Raw genomic sequence first — 27,321 nt, 5'->3', positions numbered from 1 at the left:
TTCATTGATGAATACAGTTTTAATCACAATCCAGGAATACTGGTAATCATTTGTTTATCTTCACCTGACATATAAATCATAAACTATTGGGTTTTGTCTAGATTCAATCATTCAACAGAAATGCATCAGGAACAAGAAATGTCGCCTCTGAAGTCTGTCCATTGTTCATCCTGTTGCTATAGCGTATAACAGATGTGTTACAGAAAGCATTGATTTGAATGGATGCAAAACCCGATATTGCTGTCATACAATTAATATTATTTCATTAATAGAGCAACATTATAACCTAAAGAAGTAAGGGAGAAAAACAAACACAGATATCTATACCTAAATACATTTATGGCAGAACAGAACATGTTGACATTCCATAATGGGCCAGACAACATCAGAAGCCAGCAACGATGAGTGCACATAATGCATGAAACAGTGTCAGATTGAATGTGCCAATGTGACTGACCGGGATTCAAACCCAGGTCTCTTGAATGCCACAAGACTGTGTTAGTCCTCTGAGCTAAAGACTAGGCATTAGCTCTGAAGGGCTAACTCAAGTCTTTGCATCTCGGGAAAGATTACTCATCTTACACCAAGACCAAGATATTTTATTCATCTTGCACCAAGACCAAGATATTTTATTCATCTTGCACCAAGACCAAGAGAAATGACTCATCTTACACCAAGACCAAGAGAAATGACTCATCTTACACCAAGACCAAGATATTTTATTCATCTTGCACCAAGACCAAGAGAAATGACTCATCTTACACCAAGACCAAGATATTTTATTAATCTTGCACCAAGACCAAGATATTTTATTCATCTTGCACCAAGACCAAGATATTTTATTCATCTTACACCAAGATCAAGATATTTTATTCATCTTGCACCAAGACCAAGATATTTTATTCATCTTACACCAAGACCAAGATATTTTATTCATCTTGCACCAAGACCAAGATATTTTATTCATCTTGCACCAAGACCAAGATATTTTATTCATCTTGCACCAAGACCAAGATATTTTATTCATCTTACACCAAGACCAAGATATTTTATTAATCTTGCACCAAGACCAAGATATTTTATTCATCTTGCACCAAGACCAAGAGAAATGACTCATCTTACACCAAGACCAAGAGATATTACCTATCTCAAGAACAAGGGATATTAGTCATCTTACACCAAGACCCAGCCAACACTGCCTCATCTACACAGTAGAGAAGAGAAACCCCAGGGTCTGTAACTGTTTAAAGGCCAGCGTGTGTAACCACACACACTCTACCATTATATCACTCAAACCCAAAACACACAACAAGCTTAATGATCAAGTAGCAAAGTATATTTACATACCAGAGATACATGTCACTACTATAAGCAATTGGCTGCAAGTTGGTAATGGTAAAATACATGGGCGCGCACAATTTATTCTTTATGCGTATATAAATGTGTTATATATTTGAAGACTGTCGTTGTGAATCCCAGCCATTGACCCCAGGATATGATTGGTTGCTCTGTAACCAACCAGAGAATGGCAGTTTATCACAATCTCTTGAACTGCACTTGTAACCTGAGATACAGGTCTAAGATGATAGGGGTTAAGGTTCTTTTTTTAATCGCCACTACTCATGCGATATAACATGCATAGAGAAACAAGAGACAGTGCCATCTTGGCATGTTCTCTCGCCCAGAGCAGCACGATATGAACAATGGCAATGTTTCACCAAATGTTAGTTACTTCCATGCTGTTGATTACATACTCTAATGGGATGTGTTCGATGTTTTGTTACAATCTAATGATTATGGCTCGTTGTCCTTGCCCTGTAGAACAGAATTCATGCATCAGTTGTATACTGAGAGACTAATACAACGTGTGTGCTTCTTTGATAGCTGTGCAGAATAGATTATAGAAATATAGAAATGGATGATGACGATATGCCGTTATCAGCGGTCGCGATGCCCTTGATTTACAATGCGTTTTGTTGTATTATTTATATTGGCTGTGCATTTGATAGATAGTCTCTCATGGCATTCATTGCTTATAAATCTGAAGAAAGGAATAAAAAAAAAGATATATATATGTTAATTCAATAGATTTTCAAGCATTTAAAGAGGACAGAAATGTCATCGGTATTTCACATTGTCTTTTAAAACAGACAACTAATTAGACAACTCCAAATAAAAATGTGCACACTTACATCAAATCTGTTATATACATTATATTTACAGTTGGAGGTCATTTCAGCAGTACAGATCAGCCAAATGCTCCAAACCAAACAAACCCTCAACCCTGCCACTTCCATGGAATGTTGTGAACAGAGGGAATCTATTTTCTACAATGCTAGTGTGCAACAGAGGGAGTTAACATACTGTAGTTATAGTCAACGTTACACCTTACAAAAATATCCGAATATTTCACAAAGACATGTTATACAGTATATAGCACAAGGCCGTTGGCAGGAGAGGTCGACAGCTATCAAAGATGGAGCTGATTTATAGGAACGCCGTCAATTTACTGAGTGAAATGCTGTCAAGCATTCGCAATATCAAATAGAAAAGATGTGAACCGTGGCAGATTCATTGAGTGCAGTGGTGGGTATGGTTCGATTACCAATCAATATTCCAATTCCAAGACTGTTTGACAGGATTTTGAAAACGTAATGGATGCCAATTTGCAAAATCCAGAACCTGAGATATTATAACCCTCAACAGTAGACATTAATTTTCACCTGTGTTAAAATGTTATAGTTGAGTATGTAATAATAATGATAATAGTATTAATAATAATAGCAATACTACTACTACTATTACTACTAATAATAATAATACACTGTATAGACATACATAAACAGGACCACTTCACTGTAAAATATGCAAATACTGTATGTGCACTTGAAAATGATATTATCTGACCAAGACAAAAAATATATACGTGATAAAGATGGCAAGCATCACAAAACATGAGTATATATTTTTGCATTGATCCGCATTCATAACAAATAATATGTAAATGATGATAAAGTATACATTGCAATTAATTGTGTATATGCATAATACATTACATAACATTTGTATTTTATTTGGGTTTGTTAAAAAAAAAAAAATGTTATGGTTACCTTTTCTTTCTTGCAAATTGCACATATTGAATTGGGTATAAAGATCTCCATTATCAAACTGCAGAGAGGGCAAAAAGACTGGGAAGTATGCAGTCCCAGTCCTACAGTATGGGTATTTATCTACATAGTTCTGTACAAAGTTTTAAGAATTAGCAATCCACCGCAATCCACAATTTGAGTACGACTGCAAATATAAAAACTTTAACAAAGGGGTCAAAGCAGTTTGTCCGTGTTACATAGAGGCAGTCCTTTGTTTTTCGATAGCAAAACATTTCCTATCACGTAAAAAAGACAAAATGATGACAAAGGAGGGAAAAAATATGACAACACCACCTAACCCTAAAATCAGTCAATCAGTTGACATAATACATCCAGTAGATTAAATTAAAGAGGGAGAAGACGGAGGGGAAGATGATCCGCGACCACCTGTCGATGGCGTTTACGTCCGTCAGGTCAGGGATTTTGATTTTGAGCTGCGACGAGCGCCGCCGCAGTTTGTGCCTTTTGAGCTGGGCGTTCCTGTCGAGGCTGTGGCGAGGACCCGAGGCCCGGCTCGCCTTCCTGCACTGGACGCCGGTACCTGTGCTGGTGTTGTCAAATCCCATGACGGAGGAGTTCCTGCTGTCCGCCAGGCTGGTGGTGACCTCATTTCCTGCCACCTCGTTGTGGATCTCCAGGGTGGTCAGCAGGATATTACCGTGGGACTCCGCCTGGAGATAGAAGTAGAGGATTGATGTATGATCTGGAGCTACAACAACATGATGGTCCTGCTCTGGACAGGTTGTGATGAGAACCGGAACTATGTTCATTATAGACCCATTTAGACCTGTGGTTCTCAACCTGGTCCTGGGGACCCAAAGGGGTGCACATTTTTGTTTTTGCCCTAGCACTACACACCTGATTCAAATCATCAAAGCCTTTTGATGAGTTGATCATTTGAATCAGCTGTGTAGTGCTAGGGCAAAAACAAAAACGTGCACCCCTTTGGGTCCCCAGGACCAGGATTGAGAACCACTGATTTAGACCAATGACATACATTGGAGAATCAAGATATGAGACTATGTAGGAATGAGAACAAGTCACTTTGAATGAACGTTTGAATGGATAACACAGCACAATATCTGTTTTGTAGCAACACTACAGAACATAGGGCTTGCAGACTTGCATTGGACGTGCAAATGTCAAACCAGAAGTTGAAAAAAGGACAATGACAACTTGGGTAACAAGCGACACGTACAGACTCATTAAATTCTCATGCGGACATGAAAAAAATAAATAAATGTAATGTCAGTCAATTGTGACAAACAAGTCAGACAGATAGTGAAAAAATAGGTGTCCGTTGGTCAAGACTCACCGACTGTGAGACACGGAGCGTTTTTGCTCTATTAGGCTGCTTAGTCAGCTTAAGAGATGACGTTTTACCTCCTTCCTGAGGAGACTAACCACAAGAAACACAACACCATATTTATAGAATTTCTGATCTGCCGTCGTAAGAGTGTGCGGACCGCAAAGATAACGCCCGACAACTTCTTAACCTGAAACCCAAGAAACTTGGAAGAAATTTGAAGAAGTTAGAGCGTCTCGACAGAGATCTTCATGAAGACTTACCCGATTGGTGTCATATTTGGCCGCCCTCTCGTTGTTGGCCCTCTCGGCTTTCTCTGCCAGCTTCTTCTGCATCTGTGGTCCACGGCCGAAGAAGATGTAGTTGACGAAGGCGTACTCCAGCAGGGCCAGGAAGACCATGACGAAGCAGCCCATCAGGTACATGTCGATGGCCTTGACGTAGGGGATCTTGGGGAGCGTCTCTCTCAGATGGGTGTTGATGGTGGTCATGGTGAGCACAGTGGTGATCCCTGGATTACAACTGACAGTTTAATTAAGGCAGGGTTCCCCAATTGGCCCCCCAAGTTTTCTGAGAAATGTTCATTGTTGGACATAAAGACTGTAAAAAAAGCCAGGAAATCAGCTCCAAGTGATTTTAATTAAATCAATCTGTTCCCAAGTATCCCTATGCTTAATGGAGAGACACGTGATCATATACAAATGTAAGCAAGTTTTTAAAAAATTATGTTTTAGTCAAACATTATGTCTGTTTGAGATTCTTGTGGTCAATTTGCAGTCTACTAATTATTTGTACTTATGTTCCAACCAAACCACTTCCCAGAACAGATGGGAATATTATTTGACAGAATTTTAGCCTCGGATTGCCTCGTTGTAGCCTGGTGCTCCAGTCTGTTTGTGCTTTGGCCAATTAACTCCTCCTCCAAAACATGCATGGCGTGACAATGGTAGAAGAGTTGGCTACAGTATATAACGAATGGGACTTGGTAGTCTTGTTGTGCTCTGAGCCAAAATCGGAGATAATCTCCCCGAATAGAAATTCAAAAGTTAGTCCTCTACTTGCCCCTCGGACACCACCAACCTCAAATAACTCGTTGAATAATTGTGTACATTCAGCCTCCAGCTGTGAGTGACATTTTAACCATGGAAGGAGTTGAATTGAATGTCTCATGTTAAATATACTACACATTCTGTCCTAAAGAAAGGCCCCTAAATGGAAACAATGCATTCTTTGCACATGCTTTATCTGTTGTCCATGCAGAAACAGGAAAACTGACATCCAGCAAAATAGTAACATGTATTTTCTTTTACAAGAAATATTAACCATGTGTATCAGTAGCTAGTACTGTCATAAAGCAACATTGGAGGTAGTTAGAGTGTAGGATCAATCTGGCCCCTTCCTTGATTTATTGGAACATTAAAGGAGACAGTTTTAAGTATTATGGGTTGTGTGTGTGTGTGTGTGTGTGTGTGTGTGTGTGTGTGTGTGTGTGTGTGTGTGTGTGTGTGTGTGTGTGTGTGTGTGTGTGTGTGTGTGTGTGTGTGTGTGTGTGTGTGTGTGTGTGTGTGTGTGTGTGTGTGCGCGTGTGCGCGTGTGTGTTTTTCTCTCTCTGAGGAACAGCAGCATTCTCCCCTTTTGCTTTTATTCATTGCAGCGATCTCTGGGGTTTTGCTGAACGGCAGCCATGTTCTTTATCGGTGTTCCCTCTGTGGTTCTATTACTCTCTGTCCTTCACTGCACCCGCCGACCTGACAATTTAATCACAGGGCCATGTGCCCGTGGGCCTCCCTTCTTTTTCATCAGGAGACCGGACTCTCTGGGGATAAATATATTTTTATGGACTCTCTGTATGGCTCAGTTGGTAGAGCATAGTGCTTGCACCGCCAGGGTTGTGGGTTAAATTCCCTGGGCCACCCATATGTCAAATGTATGCACGCATGACTGTAAGTCACTTTAGTGCTAAGGACTGACCATACATGATACCAAAATGATAGTTGCAGCCATGTTTTTAGGCTATACAGTGTATGTTTACCATTACATTGTTTACAAACTATGGCATAAAACAAGCCAATACATTGGTTTCTGATGGGGTACGACAGTAAGCTCATGAGGCATTTATAAGAATCAATGGGTATATATATATCACTCATTTAAAAGTTCAAAAATGGATCCACCAATCCCAGACTGCTCCTTTAATGTCTATCTCATTTTATGTTTCCGACAGCCTCCCTACTCTATTTCTGCTGCATAATCATCGCGAAGGAGCCACTAAAGCATCGCGCAAATGACTTCAGATCCTGTAGCACTCTGCTTGCTAATGGCATTATCGATACATTATTCCTATCGTCTGTTCTCTGAAATTGGGGGTTACGAGGTTATCAAGAAATGAGATTTGGTGCACACATAAGTGTCTCTAAGTGTCAGAAGATACTCTAGTCTAAAAGTAAGGAAGTACGATCACAGAGCCTTAGCAACTCTAGAGGACATTAACCAAAGGAATACAGTACTTTAAACAGCACCAGTACACGGAACAGCTCTGGTACTTTGAACAAACTTCCGGAGTGTTACATCGCTGAACACTGCATGTACAGGTCCAGGTTACAGGTTACCCTGTAACCTGGTTAGCCAGGTTACCCTGCTTTACCTGCACCTTGCATCCTGTACACCACTGAACGCATGCAAGAAGGTGAGCTACACTGAACACACTGTAGGGCCTGTGTGGCTCAGCTGGTAGAGCATGATGCTTGCAACACTCAGGTTTGTGGGTTCAATTCCCATGGGAGACCAGTATGAAAATGTATGCACTCACTACCTTAAAATGTATGCACTCACTACTTTAAAATGTATGCACTCACTACTTTAAAATGAATGCACTCACTACTTTAAAATGTATGCACTCACTACTTTAAAATGTATGCACTCACTACTTTAAAATGTATGCACTCACTACTTTAAAATGAATGCACTCACTACTTTAAAATGTATGCACTCACTACTTTAAAATCGCTCAGGATAAGAGAGTCTGCTAAAATGTACATACTGAAACTGAATGGGGAGTTTAATTTCTTTTGCTCAGAGTTATTGAGTGAAGGTACACCACGAGAGAGTGAAGAAAATGTGCTGGAACAAGATTAGGGCCAAGTGGGTCGTCTGGATTTGGAATTCACTGTAACACTGCTCCCTAATCAATTTTACCTTCAAACAATTCAATTGTTTTCCAACTGCATTGATATCTTGATTGCTGCTCTTACCGGCATGCAGCCTCCACAAAGCACCCTTCTGGGTGGCAACGGAAATCCCATAACGATCCATCACTGAGGGAGTTAATGTTTTTCTCTGGTGGACTCCTTATTAGCAAGCCACCGGATATTGCATGCCTTTGCAAAGACCTCCCATTTCTCTGCTTTATGTTCATGAGAGAGTGCAGGGGAATCTGTCCATTCAGTAATACAGAGTAGACCATCAAAATAGAATTAGAATATAATTATCTCATGGACTAGACTGTTTTTGTGACCCTACAAAAGGGTTCCAAAAGCTTTCTTCGGTTGTCCCCTTTTTGGTTCCAGGTAGAAGAACTCTTTTTGGTTCCATGTAGAACCATCTGTGGAAAGGGTTCTACATGGAATGCAAAAGGGTTCTACCTGGAACCAAAAAAGGTTATTCAAAGGGTTCTCCTATGGGGACAGCCGAAAACCCCTTTTTAGTTCAAGATAGCACCTTTTTTTCTAAGACTGTATAACTAGTGGGATGTTGGGATCAGTCACAATGATAGGGAAACGGGATTCAGAGGCTTGTTAATATTATACAATGTGTAACATATGGTGCTTGTACACCTACCTAATGCCACTCTTGCAGCCGAGGCATCGTAATTGATCCAGAAGGAGACCCAGGACAAGATGGTGATCAGGATGGAGGGCATGTAGGTCTGCAGGATAAAGTAGCCAATGTTCCTCTTTAGCTTGAAGCTCAAAGACAGTCGTGGGTAGGCACCTATGAAAACAGGATGTTGAGAGGTTGAATAGAATGAACGACTTCTTGGTTCGAGGAGCATACTGGAACACCTCGTGTTTTTGTTTTTGTTTCTATGGCAATGGCAGCATGGGTTGGATTTATCACCATGGAAACAAGCATCCTTGAACCATACTTCACAACAATTTGACACACGTTGGCTATGAATGCGAGGCAAATAATAAAATATTTCAATACTAACTGTGATGATAGAAAATGTTGCACTTTCAATTGACATATATTATTTTATAATTTATGCATGTATAAAAGTCTTGGCGCTTGATATGTTAGGCATTTGGTAATGTATGTATTTCTTCTCTGACCTGGCTTATGAAAAACACACTTTATGATACATCACATATCTGTCGTCATAAATGACCATTTGAGTTGAATGTATATTGCACATTCCTTCCTCTCTGTATAGCATTAAACCAGTGATGCATGACTCTGGTCCTCAAGGGTCGTAGCGTCTGCTGGTTTTCGTCCATGTCTTGCCTTGTTAATCAGAGACGATTTAACATCTGGGTATCCAAGTGTGTGGACTCCTCAGCCAATCAATGACACTTATTGATCCATTAACCTGTTGAGGATGGGGGCGCTGTTGAGACTATTTATGCTAATCGTGTAATTTTTGAAACGGCTTCCCACAAAATCCTTGATCGTACAATATGCATATTATTATTATTATTGGATAGAAAACAGTCTATAGTTTCTATAGGAGTTGAAATTTTGTCTCTAAGTGGAACAGAGCCCATTCTACAGCAATTTCCCTGACATGGAGTCAGATTTCAGAAATTTTGGCCACTGTTCTGGAGTCAGTTAAAAGGGCACTGTTATTGCTATGACTATACGGACACTGCTTACGTCTTCCCCTGGATGCCTTTACGTGATGACGATTTGAATGGGGTCGATTGCGCGTTCACAGGCCCTATAAATAAAAAAACCCTGTAGGTAGGAGCTCCTTTGCAGCTGCGTAATGCGCGTGGAGGACATCGACCTGCTATTTTTCCAAGCGTTAGTTTAGCCTGTTATATTTTTCCGGTCATGTTTTTACTCGTTATAGGAGTTAAAAACATCATAAGGTAGTTAATTTAAAGCGTTTTATAGCAATTTATATCCGTTTAGTGCGATTTTGGGAAATTTATTTCTTTAACGCTGTGAATAGCTGGGCACGCTTTCAGTTCATCCCGAACGCAGTTGGCATTTCCACATGGCAAGAGGACAGCTTTCCACCAAAAGACGATTACTCCCAAGAAAGGATCCTTTGCCCAAGATACTGATGGAAGAACAGCTCAAAGTAGGACATTTTTATTATGATAAATCGTGTTTCTGTCGAAAAATTTTAGTGGCTTAGGACGCCATGTTTTTTGACGTAGCTTCGCTTGGCGCAAACTGTATTGAAAAGTAAGGATAAATTAAAAAATGTAATTCCGCAATTGTATTAAGAATTAAATTGTCTATCAATCCCTGTCCACCCTATATTTTTTAGTCACGTTTATGAGTATTTATGTATAAGAGTAGATCACTGTCTAAGTGGCGCAAGGACATTTTCTGACCAGCTGAGCTACATTTCACATTGTCTAACCATGATTTTGGTGGCTAAATATAAACATTTTCGATCAAACTCTATATGGATTGTGTAATATGATGTTACAGGAGTGTCATCTGAAGAATTCTGAGAAGGTTAGTGAAAAAATTAATATATTTTGGCGATGTTGACTTTTATCGCTCACTTTGGCTAGAATCAATGCTGGGCTGCTATGTGCTATGTGCTATGCTAATATAACGATTTATTGTGTTTTCGCTGTAAGACACTTAGAAAATCTGAAATATTGTCTGTATTCACAGGATCTGTGTCTTTCGATTCGTGTATGCTGTGTATTTTTACGAAATGTTTGATGATTAGTAAGTAGGTAAACACGTTGCTCTAAGTAGTTTTTCTATTCCATTTGTGACGGTGGGTGCAATTGTAACCTATGCCATCTACCTGAAATATGCACTTTTTTCTAACAAAACCTATCCCATACCATAAATATGTTATCAGACTGTCATCTAATGAGTTTTTTTCTTGGTTAGGGGCTATAAATATCTTAGTTTAGCCGAATTGGTGATAGCTACTGGTGTTGGTGGACAAATAAAAGATGGTGGATTATGCTAATGTGTTTTTAGGTAATAGATGTACATCTTTACATATTGTGTCTTCCCTGTAAAACATTTTAAAAATCGGACATGTTGACTGGATTCACAAGATCTGTGTCTTTCATTAGCTGTATTGGACTTTAATGTGTGATAGTTAAATATTAAAAAAAAAAAAAATTTTTGAATTTCGCGGCACTGGTTTTTCAGTGGGGGTGGAGGGGAGTGCCGCTAGCGGCACACTCATCCTAGACAGGTTAAGAGCCAAGGACAAATGAGTACCAGAAAGAATGCGGAACTCAAAGGGTGTCAAGTTGTACACCTCTAAGCGATAGGAGGAAGTCATTCCATTCTATGACAAGTTGACGTAAAAAAAATATCCTCCAGACCACACATTATGTTTCTTAAATGGAATGAAACGGGGATTAACATACCTGAATTTGTCCAATAGAAACTCTTGTTTGCAACTGTTGGACTGATGACGTTACTTTATGACGTTACTTTAGCTAATATGGTGACAACGATCTAGGCTGTGTGTAGAGGTTATGATTTGGTTTGGCTTGTAAAGGTTTTTTCGAAAGGTCTCATACAGCTGATGTGTTGTGCATTGAAGTCCACAAGCGAAGGGAAAAGGTGAGAGCAGGAGAGCACATAGATGCGAGAAGGAACACAACGTGGCTGCCATGAAAGTGAACTGTGTTTGTGTGATCAGGGGTGTATTCATTCTGGCTATTTATTTAAGCATGGGATTTGAATCACGCTAACATGGATCATACCACTCCCATTGATTTGCACACGACAATTCCTAAACAAACCAATCAAAACTCTCGGATCACAAACTATCTGGATCCATGGATTGCTGTCCATGTACTGTATACGTGAGATGAGGCACATTCGTCATGGAAGGGAACTGTCCCTTTAAGAATGGTAACATTATGAGAGAAATAGTGGGAGGCGAAAGTAGGTGTTGAAAGAAGATTGGTGATACAGAGGATGTAGGTGTGCAACTAAGCGTTCACACTAGCTGTGTCTCTGGACGTTTGTCAGCAAGTGGGAGAGTACCCCGTATGTTATGAGGAGGAGGAAGAGGGGGATGAGGAGGAGGAGAGGAGAGGACGGAATAGGAGGATGGTGTTGATGATGGTGATATGGTAACCATGACAACATCCATGATGACCACGACGTGAAAACTCTCATAATGTCTACCTCTACCTCTACCCCTCCAGTATCACTGCACATTGTAAATATGGTACTGGAACTGACTGACCCTGTATAAAGTATGCTTACTTACTTTCTTGTGTTTTTCTTATTTCTATTTCCTGTGTGTTTTTTTGTCATTTGTAGCACTACATTGTTATTGATGACTGCATTGTTGGGTTCAAGAAAGGCATTTCACTGTACTCGTGCACATGACATTAAAACTTGAAACTTGAAATCATTATGGCAATGTTTCCTTGTGAAATTGGAGGGGAAAAATTGATGCTCTGGGCCTGATTTTCCACGTACATTTCTGCCCTGTTTCCCAGGCTGCTCCTCCATGGCGTCTCTCTTTTAAAGAGCTGAAGAAAACAGCTGGGTAATTGCCATCCTACCATCATTCACTGCTCCTGTGTGGGTCTGTGTGAGTGAAGCAAGCAACAGCAGCACATGGAGGAAAGTTGGTCTTTAGCCAGGCTCGGGGAGGGAGACAGGCCTTTGAAGTATGATGCAGGGGTCCTCAGAGGAGCCAGGGAGAGGGGAGACTGGGGGCCACACTGAGGAGCCAGGGAGAGGGGAAAGAGTATAGAGGGGGCCAGACTGGACAGTAAACTTTAATGGCTGCCATCAGGGACTCAAATAAAAGGTTGGGATGGTGAGGGGTTCTCACATACAAGCAAGTGCATATACATACAAACTCTCACAACCTGACATGCATGTGCCCGCATACATGAACATGCACGCACCCACGCACCAAAGGATGTCAAGGATACCGATAACATTTAATCCGAACTGAAAGATACAGCCACTAGAAAACTGAAGTAGCAGTGAGGAGTTTCATAGTGGAACACTGGTTGGGTAAAAAGCGAAATGGAAAATAACATGGTAAGGAAGTGTATTTTCTGAGAATGCAATTTTTTTTTTTAAAGGGCTTTACCTGTGGAAAATACAACGTTTCTGGACACCAGCTTGTAGTCCACTATGGAGAACTGTGGCAGCTCAATGCGTGTCACCCCCGTCACCGCATTGTCTCCTCCCTTCCAGTAGAACTCAATGTCATCTGTTGTGTATCCATCTGAACCACAGAAAGAAAGACTGGGTTAGAATGAACCTACTGGAGTTGGATACCATGTGACGAAACTAAGTCACATATCATTAAATCTCCACTCACTCAATTGAACTGCTAAAAAAAGGCCCAGTGCCATCAAAAACATGATTTTCCTGTGTTTTATATACACTGAGTATACAAAACAATAAGAACACCTGCTCTTTCCATGACATAGCTCTTTCCATGACCTGGCGAATCCAGGTGAAAGCTATGCTCCATTGTTGAAGTTACTTGTTAAATCCACTTCAATCAGTGTAGACGAAGGGGAGGAGACAGGTTAAAGAAGGATTTTTAAGCATTGAGATAAATGAGACATGGCAATGTGTATATGTGCCATTCAGATGGTGAATGGGCAAGACAAAAAATGTAAGTGCCTTTGAACGGGGTATGCAAGTAGGTGCCAGGCACACCTGTTTGTGTCAGGAACTGCAAAGCTGCTGGGTTTTTCATGCTCGACAGTTTCCAATGTGTATCAAGAATGGTCCACCACCCAAAGGACATCCAGCCAACTTGACACAACTGTAAATATGGGCCAGCATGGATGCTGGATGCTTTCAACACCTTGTAGAGTCCTTGCCCCGATGAATTGAGTCCTTGCCCCGACAAATTGAGGCTGTTATGATGGGGGGGTGCAACTCAATATTGGGAAGGTGTTCCTAATGCTTGTATAGTCAGTGTTTATTTCCACACTCAAAGGTTGCAATAATACTGTGAAATTGTGAAAATTATGATAATAGCTTTTTAGCGTAGGAGTTATTTGAAAAGATCGCCTGAAATTTCAGCCTGTTTTGGTGGGATGGAGTTTTGGCCTGCCTGGTGACATCACCATGTGGTAAAATAGTATCATAGACGAATAAGAAAGAGAGTTCCAAACATCTCTGCCAATAACAGTTTTCCGTTTTCCCCTCCCCACTCCGACCACACCCAGGGAGTCAATTTTTGTTTCTTGTTTCAAATTTGAATTGAAAATAATCACAGTAAGGTGATTGTTACCCAGAAATGATTTGATATTGAGATAAAAACGGCTGCATTGGACCTTTAACACATCACAGTAATCTCCATTGTGATTTGATATCTTATACTAAAATAAAAAAAAGAAACGTCCTCTCACTCTCAACTGCGTTTATTGTCAGCAAACTTAACATGTGTAAATATTTGTATGAACATAAGATTCAGCAACTGAGACATAAACTGAACAAGTTCCACAGACATGTGACTAACAGAAATGGAATATTAAGTCTCTGAACAAAGGGGGGGTCAAAATCTAAAGTAACAGTCAGTATCTGGTGTGGCCACCAGCTGCATTAAGTACTGCAGTGCATCTCCTCCTCATGCACTGCACCAGATTTGCCAGTTCTTGCTGTGAGATGTTACCTCACTCTTCCACCAAGGCACCTGAAAGTTCTGGCCCTAGCCCTCACCCTCCAATCCAACATGTCCCAGACATGCTCAATGGGATTGAGATCCGGGCTCTTCACTGGCCATGGCAGAACACTGACACTCCTGTCTTGCAGGAAATCACCCACAGAATGAGCAGTATGGCTGGTGGCATTGTCATGCTGGAGGGTTATGTCAGGATGAGCCTGCAAGAAGGGTACCACACGAGGGAGGAGGATGTCTTCCCTGTAACGCACAACGTTGAGATTGCCTGCAATGACAACAAGCTCAGTCCGATGATGCTGTGACACACCGCCCCAGACCATGACGGACCCTCCACCTCCAAATTGATCCCGCTCCAAAGTACAGGCCTCGGTGTAACGCTCATTCCTTCGACGATAAACGCGAATCCAACCATCGCCCCTAGTGAGACAAAACCGCGACTCGTCAGTGAAGAGCACTTTTTGCTAGTTCTGTCTGGTCCAGCGATGGTGGGTTTGTGCCCATAAGCGACGTTGTCGCCGGTGATGTCTGGTGAGGACCTGCCTTACAACAGGACTACAAGCCCTCAGTCCAGCCTCTCTCAGCCTATTGCGGACAGTCTGAGCCCTGATGGAGGGATTGTGCGTTCCTGGTGTAACTCAGGCAGTTGTTGTTGCCATCCTGTACCTGTCCTGCAGGTGTGATGTTCGGATGTACCGATTTTGTGCAGGTGTTGTTACACGTGGTTTACCACTGTGAGGACGATCAGCTGTCCATCCTGTCTCCCTGTAGCGCTGTCTTAGACGTCTCACAGTACGGACATTGCAATTTATTGCCCTGGCCACATCTGCAGTCCTCATGCCTCCTTGCAGCATGCCTAAGTCACGTTCACGCAGATGAGCAGGGACCCTGGGCATTTTTCTTTTGGTGTTTTTCAGAGTCAGTAGAAAGGCCTCTTCAGTGTCCTAAGTTTTCATAACTGTGACCTTAATTTCCTATCGTCTGTAATTAGTGTCTTAACGACCGTTCCACAGGTGCATGTTCATTAACTGTTAATGATTAATTAAACAAGCATGGGAAACAGTGTTAAACCCTTCACAATGAAGATCTGTGAAGTTATTTGAATTTTTACTAATTATCTTTGAAAGACAGGGTCCTGAAAAAGGGACGTTTCTTTTTTTGCTGAGTTTATAAATAGTACTTATACTGAAATCTTACACTTGATTTCTTTTTTATACTGAAATATTGAAATACTGAAATGTAATACTGAAATCGTCATTTCAGAGATTGATGGTATTGAGGTCACTCACAGCTCTCGATCTCCAGAGTGCAGTTCTGCTCGTCCAGAGGGTACCTCCTCAGGTCCATCATACAGGCTGCCGTCGTTGTGATCCTGAGGTCAACACACACAGACACACACAAGGGGGAAGAGGATCACATTAACTTAAGCTTTACCGGAGCCCACACACACATTCTCCATCCAGAGTGTCTGCTGTGGATCCACCTTAACTTCTCATCTGTGCATGGAACCATATAATGTTATTCACTGTGACGTTATGATCTCCTGAATAACCACAGTCAACTCCACAGAGAGAAAGGACAGCTCTCTGCTCCCACTTGTAAGCAAGAAGATCTGAAACTGAATACATTCCAGTATAGACTATAATTGTTGAAGAGAAACTATATATGTGCATTGATCTTTTACTCATAGTGTTTCAGTTGGTATTAGGTTCAGCCAGGTAGACCAGATTACCTTAAGATACGCCAAAATTCAGAACCAGAACTCCTCATCACTGTACACTCACGTCTCGGTTACTTTACTGGACAGGTAATGTAAGATCTGAACATTCCACATAGTAATGTCTGGAGATCCTTCTCTGGCATTCCATTCCATACATTATCACTCACAGTTGGACCGTATGTTTCAGGGTGAGTGATTGATTGAGTTGGGATAATAACAAGTGGACTGTGGTCCCGTATGGCTCAGTTGGTGGCGCAGGGTGTTGCAGCGCCAAGATAATAGGTTCGTTCCCCGGGCCACCCATACGGAAAATGTACGCACGCATGACTGTAAGTCGCTTTGGATAAAAGCGTCTGTTAAATGGTATAAATATGAACACTAGGGGCTTTGTCCTTTTGATCAGATCATGCGGTTGAATATTTCCGGTACAACAGCGATTGATCTTCCTCACGTGCCCTCAGCTTGAAGAAGTCAGAAATTCCTGGACTCCGTTAGTGAGGCTGTGACCATTAAGACAGTTCAAGCTCCACAATCTAAAACAATACGTCATATATGTCTTTATGGATAAGAATGCTCGATCAAATAGCTATACTGTCATCTCAGAATTGCATTAAATCCAGACGAGTGTGTTTGTCAGAAGCTAGTAGCTAATAGACAAGATGGATGATTCCACCTGCGCACGTGCAACCGTGCGCACACACACACACACACACACACACACACACACACACACACACACACAGGAAGTGCATGCACGCGCGCACACACACACACAACCACACACACTTATCCACATAAGCACACGCACACACACCCACCCACACACAGCTAATAACACAACTCTACATGAGCTGTACACAGGGTCAAGCTCATGCACCCACATACACACACGTGTTCTTTAGAAGGGGTACATGAAACAGATTTACAGTATGTTAAAAGAACAGAATCAATGGATTGTATTAAATCCAATTGATATAAACAACTACGTATAATTCAAAACTAGCCCACTGCGAGTGATTAAAATGCAAAAATCATTGAATTTCCATGCTGGATGGCTCAATTTGGAAGAAAACCATGCATTATACATATTCATTATCCTGATGAACAAGTCAGGACTTGTCAAACAACAAAGACCAATGGTTATGGATATTGAAACAGGGAATCATAACAAAGCAACAGCTGAGCTTGCGTCATCATCTATACATTTTCTCGTTTTTCCCATGTTTTCTTCTCACCATATATTTGTAAAATACATATTTCAACAAAGCATGACAATGTACACGCTACTGCACCAATATGTCGAGGGAAAAGCTAAACTGAGCCTATAGGAAGGGATTATATTTACTAGCCAAAAACATAGCAGCTGGTGGCCTAGAGGTGGTCCAGTGGTCTAAGCCACTGCCTCCGGAACACAAAGATCACTGCAGCATGGTTAAAAATCTGGTCCACTGCTATTTCTGGGCTCTCTCCCCTAGTATTCCTCCCTGTCTATGCTATCCAATAAACAGACAAAAAAGAGAGAGAGAGTGGAAATGCCCCACTTCTTTAAAAACACATAAAAAACCTAGCAGCTCATACACCACACAGCATTTATTACTATAAAATAATCAAATGAAAGATTGTGATATCCCTTCAAATGAATCAATCTTGGATGCATTCATCTAGAACCCATTGATTCCACTGCTTTGGAACCCACCTCAGGCCGTAGAGCACTGTTCCATCCGGGTGGAGGCGGATCATGCGGTTCTTGACCGTCACACCGTGGACGAAGGACTTCTTGTCATTCAGGAAGTAGGTGTCAGGGACCCAGAGTGAATCTGCTACCCGGTTATCCAGGGTGAGGTTCAGCGGGATCCCTAAGTACGCCAGCCTCTTGTCCCTCCAGTACTGCTGGAAGTACATGGTTAAAGTGTAGTCCTGGAAGGAGATTAACATAATGTGATGTTAGTAAACTGTAGTATATTCACTTCCTTATTTTTGATTGACATACATTGTGTGTGTGTGTGTGTGTGTGTGTGTGTGTGTGTGTGTGTGTGTGTGTGTGTGTGTGTGTGTGTGTGTGTGTGTGTGTGTGTGTGTGTGTGTGTGTGTGTGTGTGTTTCTTGAGGCTGCACCCCATAGTTCTGAGAATGATTGTGGATAGGCCTATTTTGGGAGGAGAGATGAGGAGTTTACAGTCACAAGCTGTCAGAATGGTGAGGGGTAAGGTTGCAACGTGGTGGCACGCAGTACTCTACTCTGACCCATCCCCATGCCTACCAAACTGGTTTTCCAAATTTTCTCTCAGACCCACTCAACCCACTCCACTACTCCTCAATACCGACTCTCTGTGTCAAAATGGCCGACGCAGTAGAAGGCTTCCCACCAGGCAGCAGGAGATGTGGCATGGCTGTGTGTGGCATGGCCGTGTGATTCAGCCACAGTCCTAATGGTGATTACACAACAGCCATACTGTAGGCAGGGCCAGGCTGTACCAGGAGTCTGTCCAAGTGGCTCCGCCACACACTCCAAAATACCCGACAGCAATGTGTTTCTCTCTCTACGCCAGCAGCACTGTTATGAGTGGAGCCAACCACATGGTCTCTGACTAAAGCCAATTACATTGTGTGGTATTGGGTCCAATATTTCAGTGCACAGCCTACTCAGTCCTTGCAGCTCGCTATGGAAGGGAGCCAGAGGCAGGACGTCATGCCAATTGAAACCGAGGGGGCACGTACTCCCTCCATTTGATCAGTTTTTAGGATAAAGAGATACAAAATGTACACTAAATGATGTCCCTGGAGAATATTTCAGGTATTTCAAGATGGGAGTGTTCCAGGGGTGAGAAGTGTGAACCAGTCAGGGATGTAGTTTTAGATAAGTCTTTACATGAAAGAGCATGAATGATTTAAATAACCACTGTAGCCGGGTCCTGCATTCAAAGCAGCAGCTGCCTTGGAATTCTTATCAATCTTGCACAGGGACAATCAAAGAGCATTTCAAATAAAGGAGTAGTTGCTCACCTTGTGAAGTCTGACTCTGAATCAGACAGTTTATCACACTGATGCTGTCATGCTACAGTGGCCATTGTGGTAATCTCCTTAAAGGAGGAATCTGCAGTTTCAATTTCGTTCAAAGTATCAACCTGGAAGGACTGAGGGGAAGGCTCTTTACATGTTTACTGCGCACTGTTTAGCTGTGTGTGTGTGTGTGTGTGTGTGTGTGTGTGTGTGTGTGTGTGTGTGTGTGTGTGTGTGTGTGTGTGTGTGTGTGTGTGTGTGTGTGTGTGTGTGTGTGTGTGTGTGTGTGTGTGTGTGTGTGCGTGTTTGTGTGTAGGCTTTAATTTATTTTCATTCAATAACGCAACCATGACTTATCAGTCATGGTTGTCCATATTACTGCGATTTTACTGCTACTACATTCACCCAGAAAGCTTTTTTTTTGTCATTCTGTAATTCATTTAGTGACCTAATGTTCCTGATGACACTGGGTGCGTCCCAAATGGCACCCTATTCCTCACATAGTGGGCCCTGGTCAAAAGTAGTGCGCACTGTATAGGGAATAGCGTGCCATTTGGGACAAAGGCCCTGGTGGGAGTTAAACCTGCTCTTGTTTGGTGGCGTCGTTTTTTCAGCCTACAGTGTGTGATGATCCCTGCATACTGACCGACGCAGTGGCCTACTGGTCTCATTTGTCGTTGCATCTGCTCCCTGTCTCCAACAGACACTCCTCGTTATCAAACTAGCTTATCACGATCATGCTTTCACACCAAACCACTCTTTATGGAACCGGCCCCATCCCACCAACAACGTCCGTAATTCTATGGTCACACCCCTTGACGTGTACTTTTAGTGCATTTACAAACGGGCTCCTTATGACATCACGCATTCGTAGAAAGTTGAATTTATGCGTAGACCCCAAGGTCATTAGCCAATACAATACCAACTGATATTGTGAGTAGCTAGGTCAGGCTTATTTTCATGCGGTCCCCACATGCCATCATGTACTGTTTGCACAAACACAACCTCTGTACGGTCCTTAGCTATATATTATCATACAGATTGACGTAAATCAAAGGAGATATTCATAGTGCAGTGGCAATAGTCAGCTAACGGTTTGTGACGGACTGATCGCAAACATTCTCTATGTCGACTACAGTATGTCGCTCATAGCTCAACTGAAGTCTCTAGGCTAAAACCCCTTTGGATAGTGTGAGAAATAATAGCCACCTTAATAACCATAGTAACCATCAATAACAGCATACTAAGGCCAACAGCGATAATCTACACGAACAGTGATCCTCAAAATTGCAAATGCAGTTATAAAAACAAATCAATGCAGCCAATTCGGGTTACACGTGATCATCATTTATCAATCAAAACTCAGTCAAGAATCATTTGACGCAGTCGGTCATTTTCAAAGCAATTCCACAGGCTTCCCCAAGAGATTTCTTCTTGGAAGCCCATTTTTCACTGCGGGAAATCACCCTCTCTCCCCACTTCTGTGGTGAACCTCAGCCGCATATGAAAAATAGCATGCATGGTCTCTGTTCTACTCTAAGGGCCTTTAGTAGGAGGAGCTGATTACCCCCAGAAATGATCTTACATACACTATGAGAGGGGAGACCCAGAGCCATATATGGAGATGTAATAGATACTAATGGCTTCTAAACACACAGAGCTTTGGCTGCGATAACAATGGATCTCTCTGTATGTGCATTAGTGGGGTTTGATAGATAAATCAGGATTAAAATGGTGATAAAAGGCTTGATACAGGATTTACAAGTGATTGACAAGGGGCAGGAAGTGACCAAGAATTACACAGAAGACTGAAGGGATAAATAACTGCCTGTGTACACCGACACAAGCAACATGATATGATGCTGGGCCAAAGCATTGCACCGGAAATGTGGGCACTTATCGTCAGCTTTTGCCATGCCCAAAAGGAAGCACTCGCACACACTCACACACACGCGCACGCACGCACACATATACACACACACACACACACCCACACGCTCTATAGACGTTGTAGAGGGATCATGCTACTGCAGAGAGCTGGCTTCATGGATCGATAGAATCATGTCCGATAGCAATCATAAATGATAAAGTGGGGGTCAGCGTTGAAGCATAACCCCATTACTCCTCTTTTAACTCTCCAACAGCACTCTGGGAAATACGGCCTTAACTTCAGGAGACCAGTTGCCTCACAACCCCTAGCAGACCTGTCAATATTCATAAGGGTTATAATGGTGCACTTTGACATCTGGTTACACATAGTCCCTGATGGAACGTTAAAATGAACTTATATGTAAATTACAGGGTCAGTGTGGTCTATGGGCAGGATTTCTTCAGATAGACACAGAGAAAAGCAAACAGTAATGACAGGAACAGTTGGAGAGAGGAAAAATCTCCACTTCATATGACAGATTTTCTGCACCCACACACCCACACACACTCTGCAGAGGGACTTGTACTGACGGCTGGTTACTCGGGCTATCTCAGAGTGAATTCAAAGCGTTATCTATTTCTGCAGCCCCTTACGGGTTCGTATCTCCTCCATACGACACACAATAAGCGTGTCATACAACAACAACTTGACTGAAGCTACCCTACAACATTTCTTCTCTTTCTTCTCCAGTTGCCTGAGATTCAACTAACCTTAAATGGACAGTAATTTAAGTAAAAATCTATTGTTCAATAAACTGCGGAAATATAACAAAGGAAGTGCACAGTGGCCATCCAGATTGTTCATCAATTTTCTTTGGTCAATACTGTTTTTCAAGTTATAACATCACCTGGGTGCAGTCAACACACAGTCATACAGTTAGTGCTCGTAATTACCCTAGTTCCCATGGTAACTGATGGCTACGGCTATGACAGTCACTCCCCTGCCTCCTCCATGCAGTGTTAAGAGTAGAGAGAAAACATCCCTTTGGAAGACAAACTGCAAATGTAGCCATCACTGAGGTTCTCACAGAGAGAGAGAGAACAGCTTATTAACCAAAGATCACTGACTATACACAAAAGCAGAATTTACCTACACATGTAGGCCCAGCCAGTGTTTTAGAGCTAATTCTGCCATTTCAAAGATACAGAGTCCCCACGGGACTACATATTATCTTCAAAGAGATTCTTCTATCAAAGTGAAAGAGGAGCATCTCATTTGCACATTTCCTACAGGCTACTTCCATTGTCGCGGCGCAAAAGTGCCTCCTGCTCCAAGGTAGACAACTGTCCCTGGTTTCAGGAAGATCAAAGCACATGAATGGTTTACTTGGTCGGGTTACAGTGCTTACTAGAAGGATCGCAATCACTACAGGACCAGGGTCCGTATGTGTCAAGTGTCACAAAAGGAGGAGTGCTGATCCAGGTTTGGGTCCTCCGTGTCAACGTCACCTCCTTTATTATGATCTAAAGGGCAAAACAGATCCTCGATCAGCGTCCTGAGACACTTGAACATCCTCCAGGATGAATATTACATCATCCAAAACTTGTTGTCTTAATTGAACAACATCCAGAACATCCATTATGTAATCAGTGAATTAATTAGTTCATATTTTTCTTCTATTTGTCTCTCTGTATTTTCCTTTTTGTGTCTTGTTCTTGAGAATATCACGTGTATGATAAACCTGAGACATGGACTGTTCTCCGTGCTCCTGTGCTAAATTTAAATTGATTAGAGGTATTACTCCATTACACTGCAGTCCATTGATTATTTATTGCCATTACCATGTGTATGCATCTATTTATCCTGCTACTGGTCACAATTACACTATTACATTGTCAGAGCAAAAACCAAGCCATGAGGTCGAAGGAATTGTCCTTAAAGCTCAGAGACAGGATTGTGTTAAGGCACAGATCTGGGGAAGGGTACACCAAACTTTCTGCAGCATTGAAGGTCCCCAAGAACACAGTGGCCTCAATCATTCTTAAATGGAAGAAGTTTGGAAACTCCAAGACTCTTCCTAGAGATGGCCGCCCGGCCAAACTGAGCAATCGCGGGAGAAGGGCCTTTGTCAGGGAGATGACCAAGAACACGATGGTCACTTTGACAGAGCTCTAGAGTTCCTCTGTGGAGATGCGAGAACCTTCCAGAAGGACAACTATCTCTGCAGCACTCCACCAATCAGGCCTTTATGGTAGAGTGGCCAGACTGAAGCCACTCCTCAGTAAAAAGGACATGACAGCAAGCGTGGAGTTTTCCAAAAGGCAAGAGAAACACAATTATCTGGTCTGATGAAACCAAGATTGAACTCTTTGGCCTGAATGCCAAGCGTCACGTCTGGAGGAAACCTGGAACCATCCCTACAGTGAAGCATGGTGGTGGTTGCTGTCACGTTCTGACCTTAGTTCCTTTTTTATGTCTCTATTTTGGTTTGGTCAGGGCGTGAGTTGGGGTGGGCATTCTATGTTTTGTTTCTATGTTTTGTATTTCTGTGTTTGGCCTGGTATGGTTCCCGATCAGAGGCAGCTGTCAATCGTTGTCTCTGATTGAGAACCATACTAAGGTAGCGTGTTCCCACCTGTGTTTGTGGGTAGTTGTTTCCTGTTTTTGTGTTGGTTCACCTGATAGGACTGATTCGTTTTTTTCGTTGTTTCACCTTTGTTGTTTTGTGTTTTCAGTGTTCAGTTTAATAAATTTAACATGGACACGCACCACGCTGCATTTTGGTCCGATCCTTCATATTCCTCGTCAGAAGAAGAAGAAAAGCGTTACAGTTGCATTATGCTGTGGCGATGTTTTTCAGCGGCAGGTAGTGGGAGACTAGTCAGGATCGAGGCAAAGATGAACGGAGCAAAGTACAGAGAGATCCTTGATGAAAACCTGCTCCAGAGCGCTCAAGACCTCAGACTGGGTTGAAGGCTCAACTTCCAACAGGACAATCCTAAGCACACAACCAAGACAATGAGGAGTGACATTGGGACAAGTCTCTGAATGTCCTTGAGTGGCCCAGCCAGCCTGGACTTGAACACGATCGAACACGTCTGGAGAGACCTGAAAATAGCTGTGCAGCAACGCTCCCCATCGAACCTTACAGAGTTTGAGAGGATCTGCAGAGAAGAATGTCAGAAATTCGCCATCTTTCCCAAATACAGGTGTGCCAAGCTTGTAGCGTCATACCCAAAAAGACTTGATGCTGTAATCGCTGCCAAAGGTGCTTCAACAAAGTACTGAGTAAAGGGTCTGAATATTTATGTAAATGTCTTTTTTACATTTTTTATACATACTGTATATATAAATGAGCCAAAAAATCTAAAAACCTGTTTTTGCTTTGTCCTTCTGGGGTATTGTGTCTAGATTGATGAGGGGGTGAAACAATTTAATGAATTGTAGAATAAAACATAGCAAAATTTGGAAAAAGTCAGGGGCTCTGAATACTTACATGTATATTCTAACACCAGTCACGTTTTATGTATAAACCCACCTCAACCACTCCAGTACCTCTGCACATTGAATAAAGTACTGGAACTGACCTGTATATACTTGCATTCTCTTATTTATTTAACTCACATCTTAGTTATTTTTTCAATATTTTTTTGTTATCTATATTATTGTTATTATTAACACTGCATTCTCAAGGTAAGAATTTCACTGTACTGTTTCACACCTGTTGTATCCTGCGCACATGGTGAATAAACGTTGAAACTTGAAATGTGTTGGCGCTGTCCTAAAGTGGCTTCTCACCTGAAGTCCCCCCTCCCCAGATAGGGGAGCAGCCCAGAGATCATTATTTCTGATAGAGACGCGAACAGCTGCTGTGCACATGCTGCTCCACTTTCCAGTATACACACTGCACAGGCACAGTTGTAAGATGTTGAGCCCAGGCATGTGTATTCACAGACAAGCCACAGATACATGGGGTGGTAAAGGTGTGTGCGGGGTGGGGGGTGTAGAGGTACGTGCGCGCGCGCACGCGCGCGCGCACGTGTGTGTGTGTGTGTGTGTGTGTGTGTGTGTGTGTGCGCACTTGCGCAGAGAGTTTGAGAAAGAGAGCTTGAGAGAGAGAGAGAGAGAGAGAGAGAGAGAGAGAGAGAGAGAGAGAGAGAGAGAGAGAGAGAGAGAGAGAGAGAGAGAGAGAGAGAGAGAGAGAGAGAGAGAGAGAGAGAGAGAGAGCTTGAGAGAGAACTTGAGAGACAAAGAGAGAGAGAGTGTGAGGGAGAGCTGGGGAGAGAGAAAAAAAATACCTTATTCAAGGTTTCAAAGACCTCTCTGATGAGAACAAACTACCCGTCCTATAGGGGGAGGACACAGAGAGCTGTGTGTCGGCAGCTCACTACATTGCTGCATCTCATAAGATGAGGTACATTGTCTGTCAGATCTCCATCCTTGCTCATGTCCTCTATGCCATTGTTATTGTTATTGGTTATTTTGACCCTTGATTATTATTGTTACTGTTGTCCCATTGACAATAGAGTATTATTATTTTAATTATGTTCATCTTGTAAATCTCCAAAGTAAGCTTTGGAAATATGTACATTGTTACGTCAGGTCAATAAAGCAAATTGAATTGAATTGAGAGAGAGCGAGATAGAGAGGGAGAGAGAGGGAGAGAGGGAGGGAGAGAATGCCCATGTCTAAGCTTCTAATACTCCTCTTTGAAGTGCTGGAGTTGCTGAACATACTGTACTTTTCAATTTCCAATGCCACATACCAACAGAGTTAGCACAACTGACGCACAAGATCAAGGGGAGAATGACTCAGTAATGTTAATTGAGTTAGAGTAAAAACACACATACAAACACAAGACAACTGACAAAAGAGAGCAGAGTACCTCTCCGGCATCCTAAATGTAGACCTATGTTTTCAGTGCTAGTCTGATGAACAGCGGCCGGTATCTGACGTGATATTGGCCGAATACAAACATTGTGAAACATAGTTAGGCACACAATAACTCTAATTGTAGGACATTATTGCATGATTTTGAATGAAAGTTTACGCATTACGTGAATCCCAGGAGAAACATATTCAAGTACTATATGAAAGTGAGCAAAGCAAAAAGCACAATTGTGTGAGTCCCAATGTTTACAGTAATCGGGGGGCGAGTTCACTCACCATGTTGACTTCCGATACCATGTCTATGCTCGCCACATCTATACTCATGCCAACTGCAACAGGGGCCCCTGTAATGCAAATGCAATGGTATCATTTACAATGACAGTGAATTCGAAAAATGGCTGCAATATGAGCCCAAGATGAGTGAATCTGCATAGTAAACATGGACACGCTGCAACATGGTTGCCCCACTTTTGAAAACGTACCTCCAAAGTCTGGTCGAAGACGAATATCATATCCCTTTAGTAGTTTGTCCACCGTCTCTTTCACAAACGACATGTTCCCTGGTTCATTCACGCTGAAACAACAACAAAAAGATAGCGTTTACTACAAAATTACACGTTCGTTTTTCCGTCACACTTTTAATAGAGAAATCACTCACCTTTGTGCGCAGCACACGACAGCTACAATCACTGGTGCTGAAAGAACACTAAATAATTTTCCACTCAGAAAAGCCCACATTCCTTACTGTTTTGGTGAAAAACGTGCAACGCAAAAACGGTACAATGTGTTTACAAATCAGATTATTCCATTGGCAAGTTCTCGTGGAGGAAGTCGTTGGCTTTTCAGACCGTTCAGATCTGTTCGGTTTGACATCACTCGTATTTTGGATTTCTCTCCTCTCTCTCTATGCAACCGGGAGACATGAAGGAACTATACTCCTAACTGAAATGTATATAGGCTACTGGCAAAGACGCCACCGGTGGAGGCGGCAAAGGTACTTGCTTGGATTGGAGCCAACCCCTCTCACTCCAGATATTCATCTAATTGACTATAAACCTGAATATGTTCTAATCCCAATAAGATTTTACATAATGGGCCAAATAGATGTAGGTCTAGACTGAATTTCTATACATGATGCAACGTGTCATAAGGGGTCTATCTCCCTTCCTCCAAGTCCTATTCGATAATCAAATCGACCACTCGAGCCCGTGGGGGCTGTCAGTCTGACTGACTGACGTACTTACCTGGTATCATAGATTGCAAACAACTTCTTGTTTCCATCGACTGCGTTCCTGGAGGGAAAAAAACAAGAATTTAAACCCTTTAATTTTCACCTGCACAGTAACACATGGTGACTTTGATTTACATATACGGTGATAACTCACACCTGGCAACATACAACGCAGTGTAAAGTCTGTAATTGAGTCAATTGGACCATGTGATATTCTTATAATAGTGCTTTATATGATAAGCATTGTACTTTAGGAATAAGTATTTTAACAGGCTCAAATTTGTTTCAGCACCGTGGACAGCACCACCCGATGGAATTACGGTAGGG

The 27,321-nt window shown here is 42.1% G+C and overlaps 1 protein-coding gene across 2 annotated transcripts; it reads right to left on the bottom strand.

Annotated features, from left to right (window-relative positions):
* LOC129859644 (gamma-aminobutyric acid receptor subunit beta-3-like) lies at nucleotides 1-26,959 on the bottom strand. Of its 2 annotated transcripts, XM_055929683.1 has the most exons (10): nucleotides 26,422-26,959; nucleotides 26,246-26,337; nucleotides 26,040-26,107; nucleotides 17,701-17,921; nucleotides 15,574-15,656; nucleotides 12,734-12,871; nucleotides 8,293-8,445; nucleotides 4,719-4,966; nucleotides 4,465-4,548; nucleotides 1-3,820 (listed from the first exon to the last, which is right to left on the bottom strand). In XM_055929683.1, exons 1-10 carry the CDS (start codon nucleotides 26,499-26,501, stop codon nucleotides 3,464-3,466), a joined length of 1,524 nt encoding a protein of 507 aa, XP_055785658.1. In that variant the 5' UTR covers nucleotides 26,502-26,959; the 3' UTR covers nucleotides 1-3,463. The 2 variants fall into 2 exon arrangements, with proteins under 2 accessions (XP_055785658.1, XP_055785659.1); XM_055929684.1 differs by lacking the exon at nucleotides 4,465-4,548.
* Between the last annotated feature and the right edge of the window lie 362 nt (nucleotides 26,960-27,321).

The sequence above is a fragment of the Salvelinus fontinalis genome, chromosome 7 (genome assembly GCF_029448725.1).
Source record: "Salvelinus fontinalis isolate EN_2023a chromosome 7, ASM2944872v1, whole genome shotgun sequence".
Classification (NCBI taxonomy): domain Eukaryota; kingdom Metazoa; phylum Chordata; class Actinopteri; order Salmoniformes; family Salmonidae; genus Salvelinus; species Salvelinus fontinalis.
The sequence above is the reverse complement of the archived record's forward strand: the minus strand, read 5'-3'. Positions and strand labels throughout refer to the sequence as shown.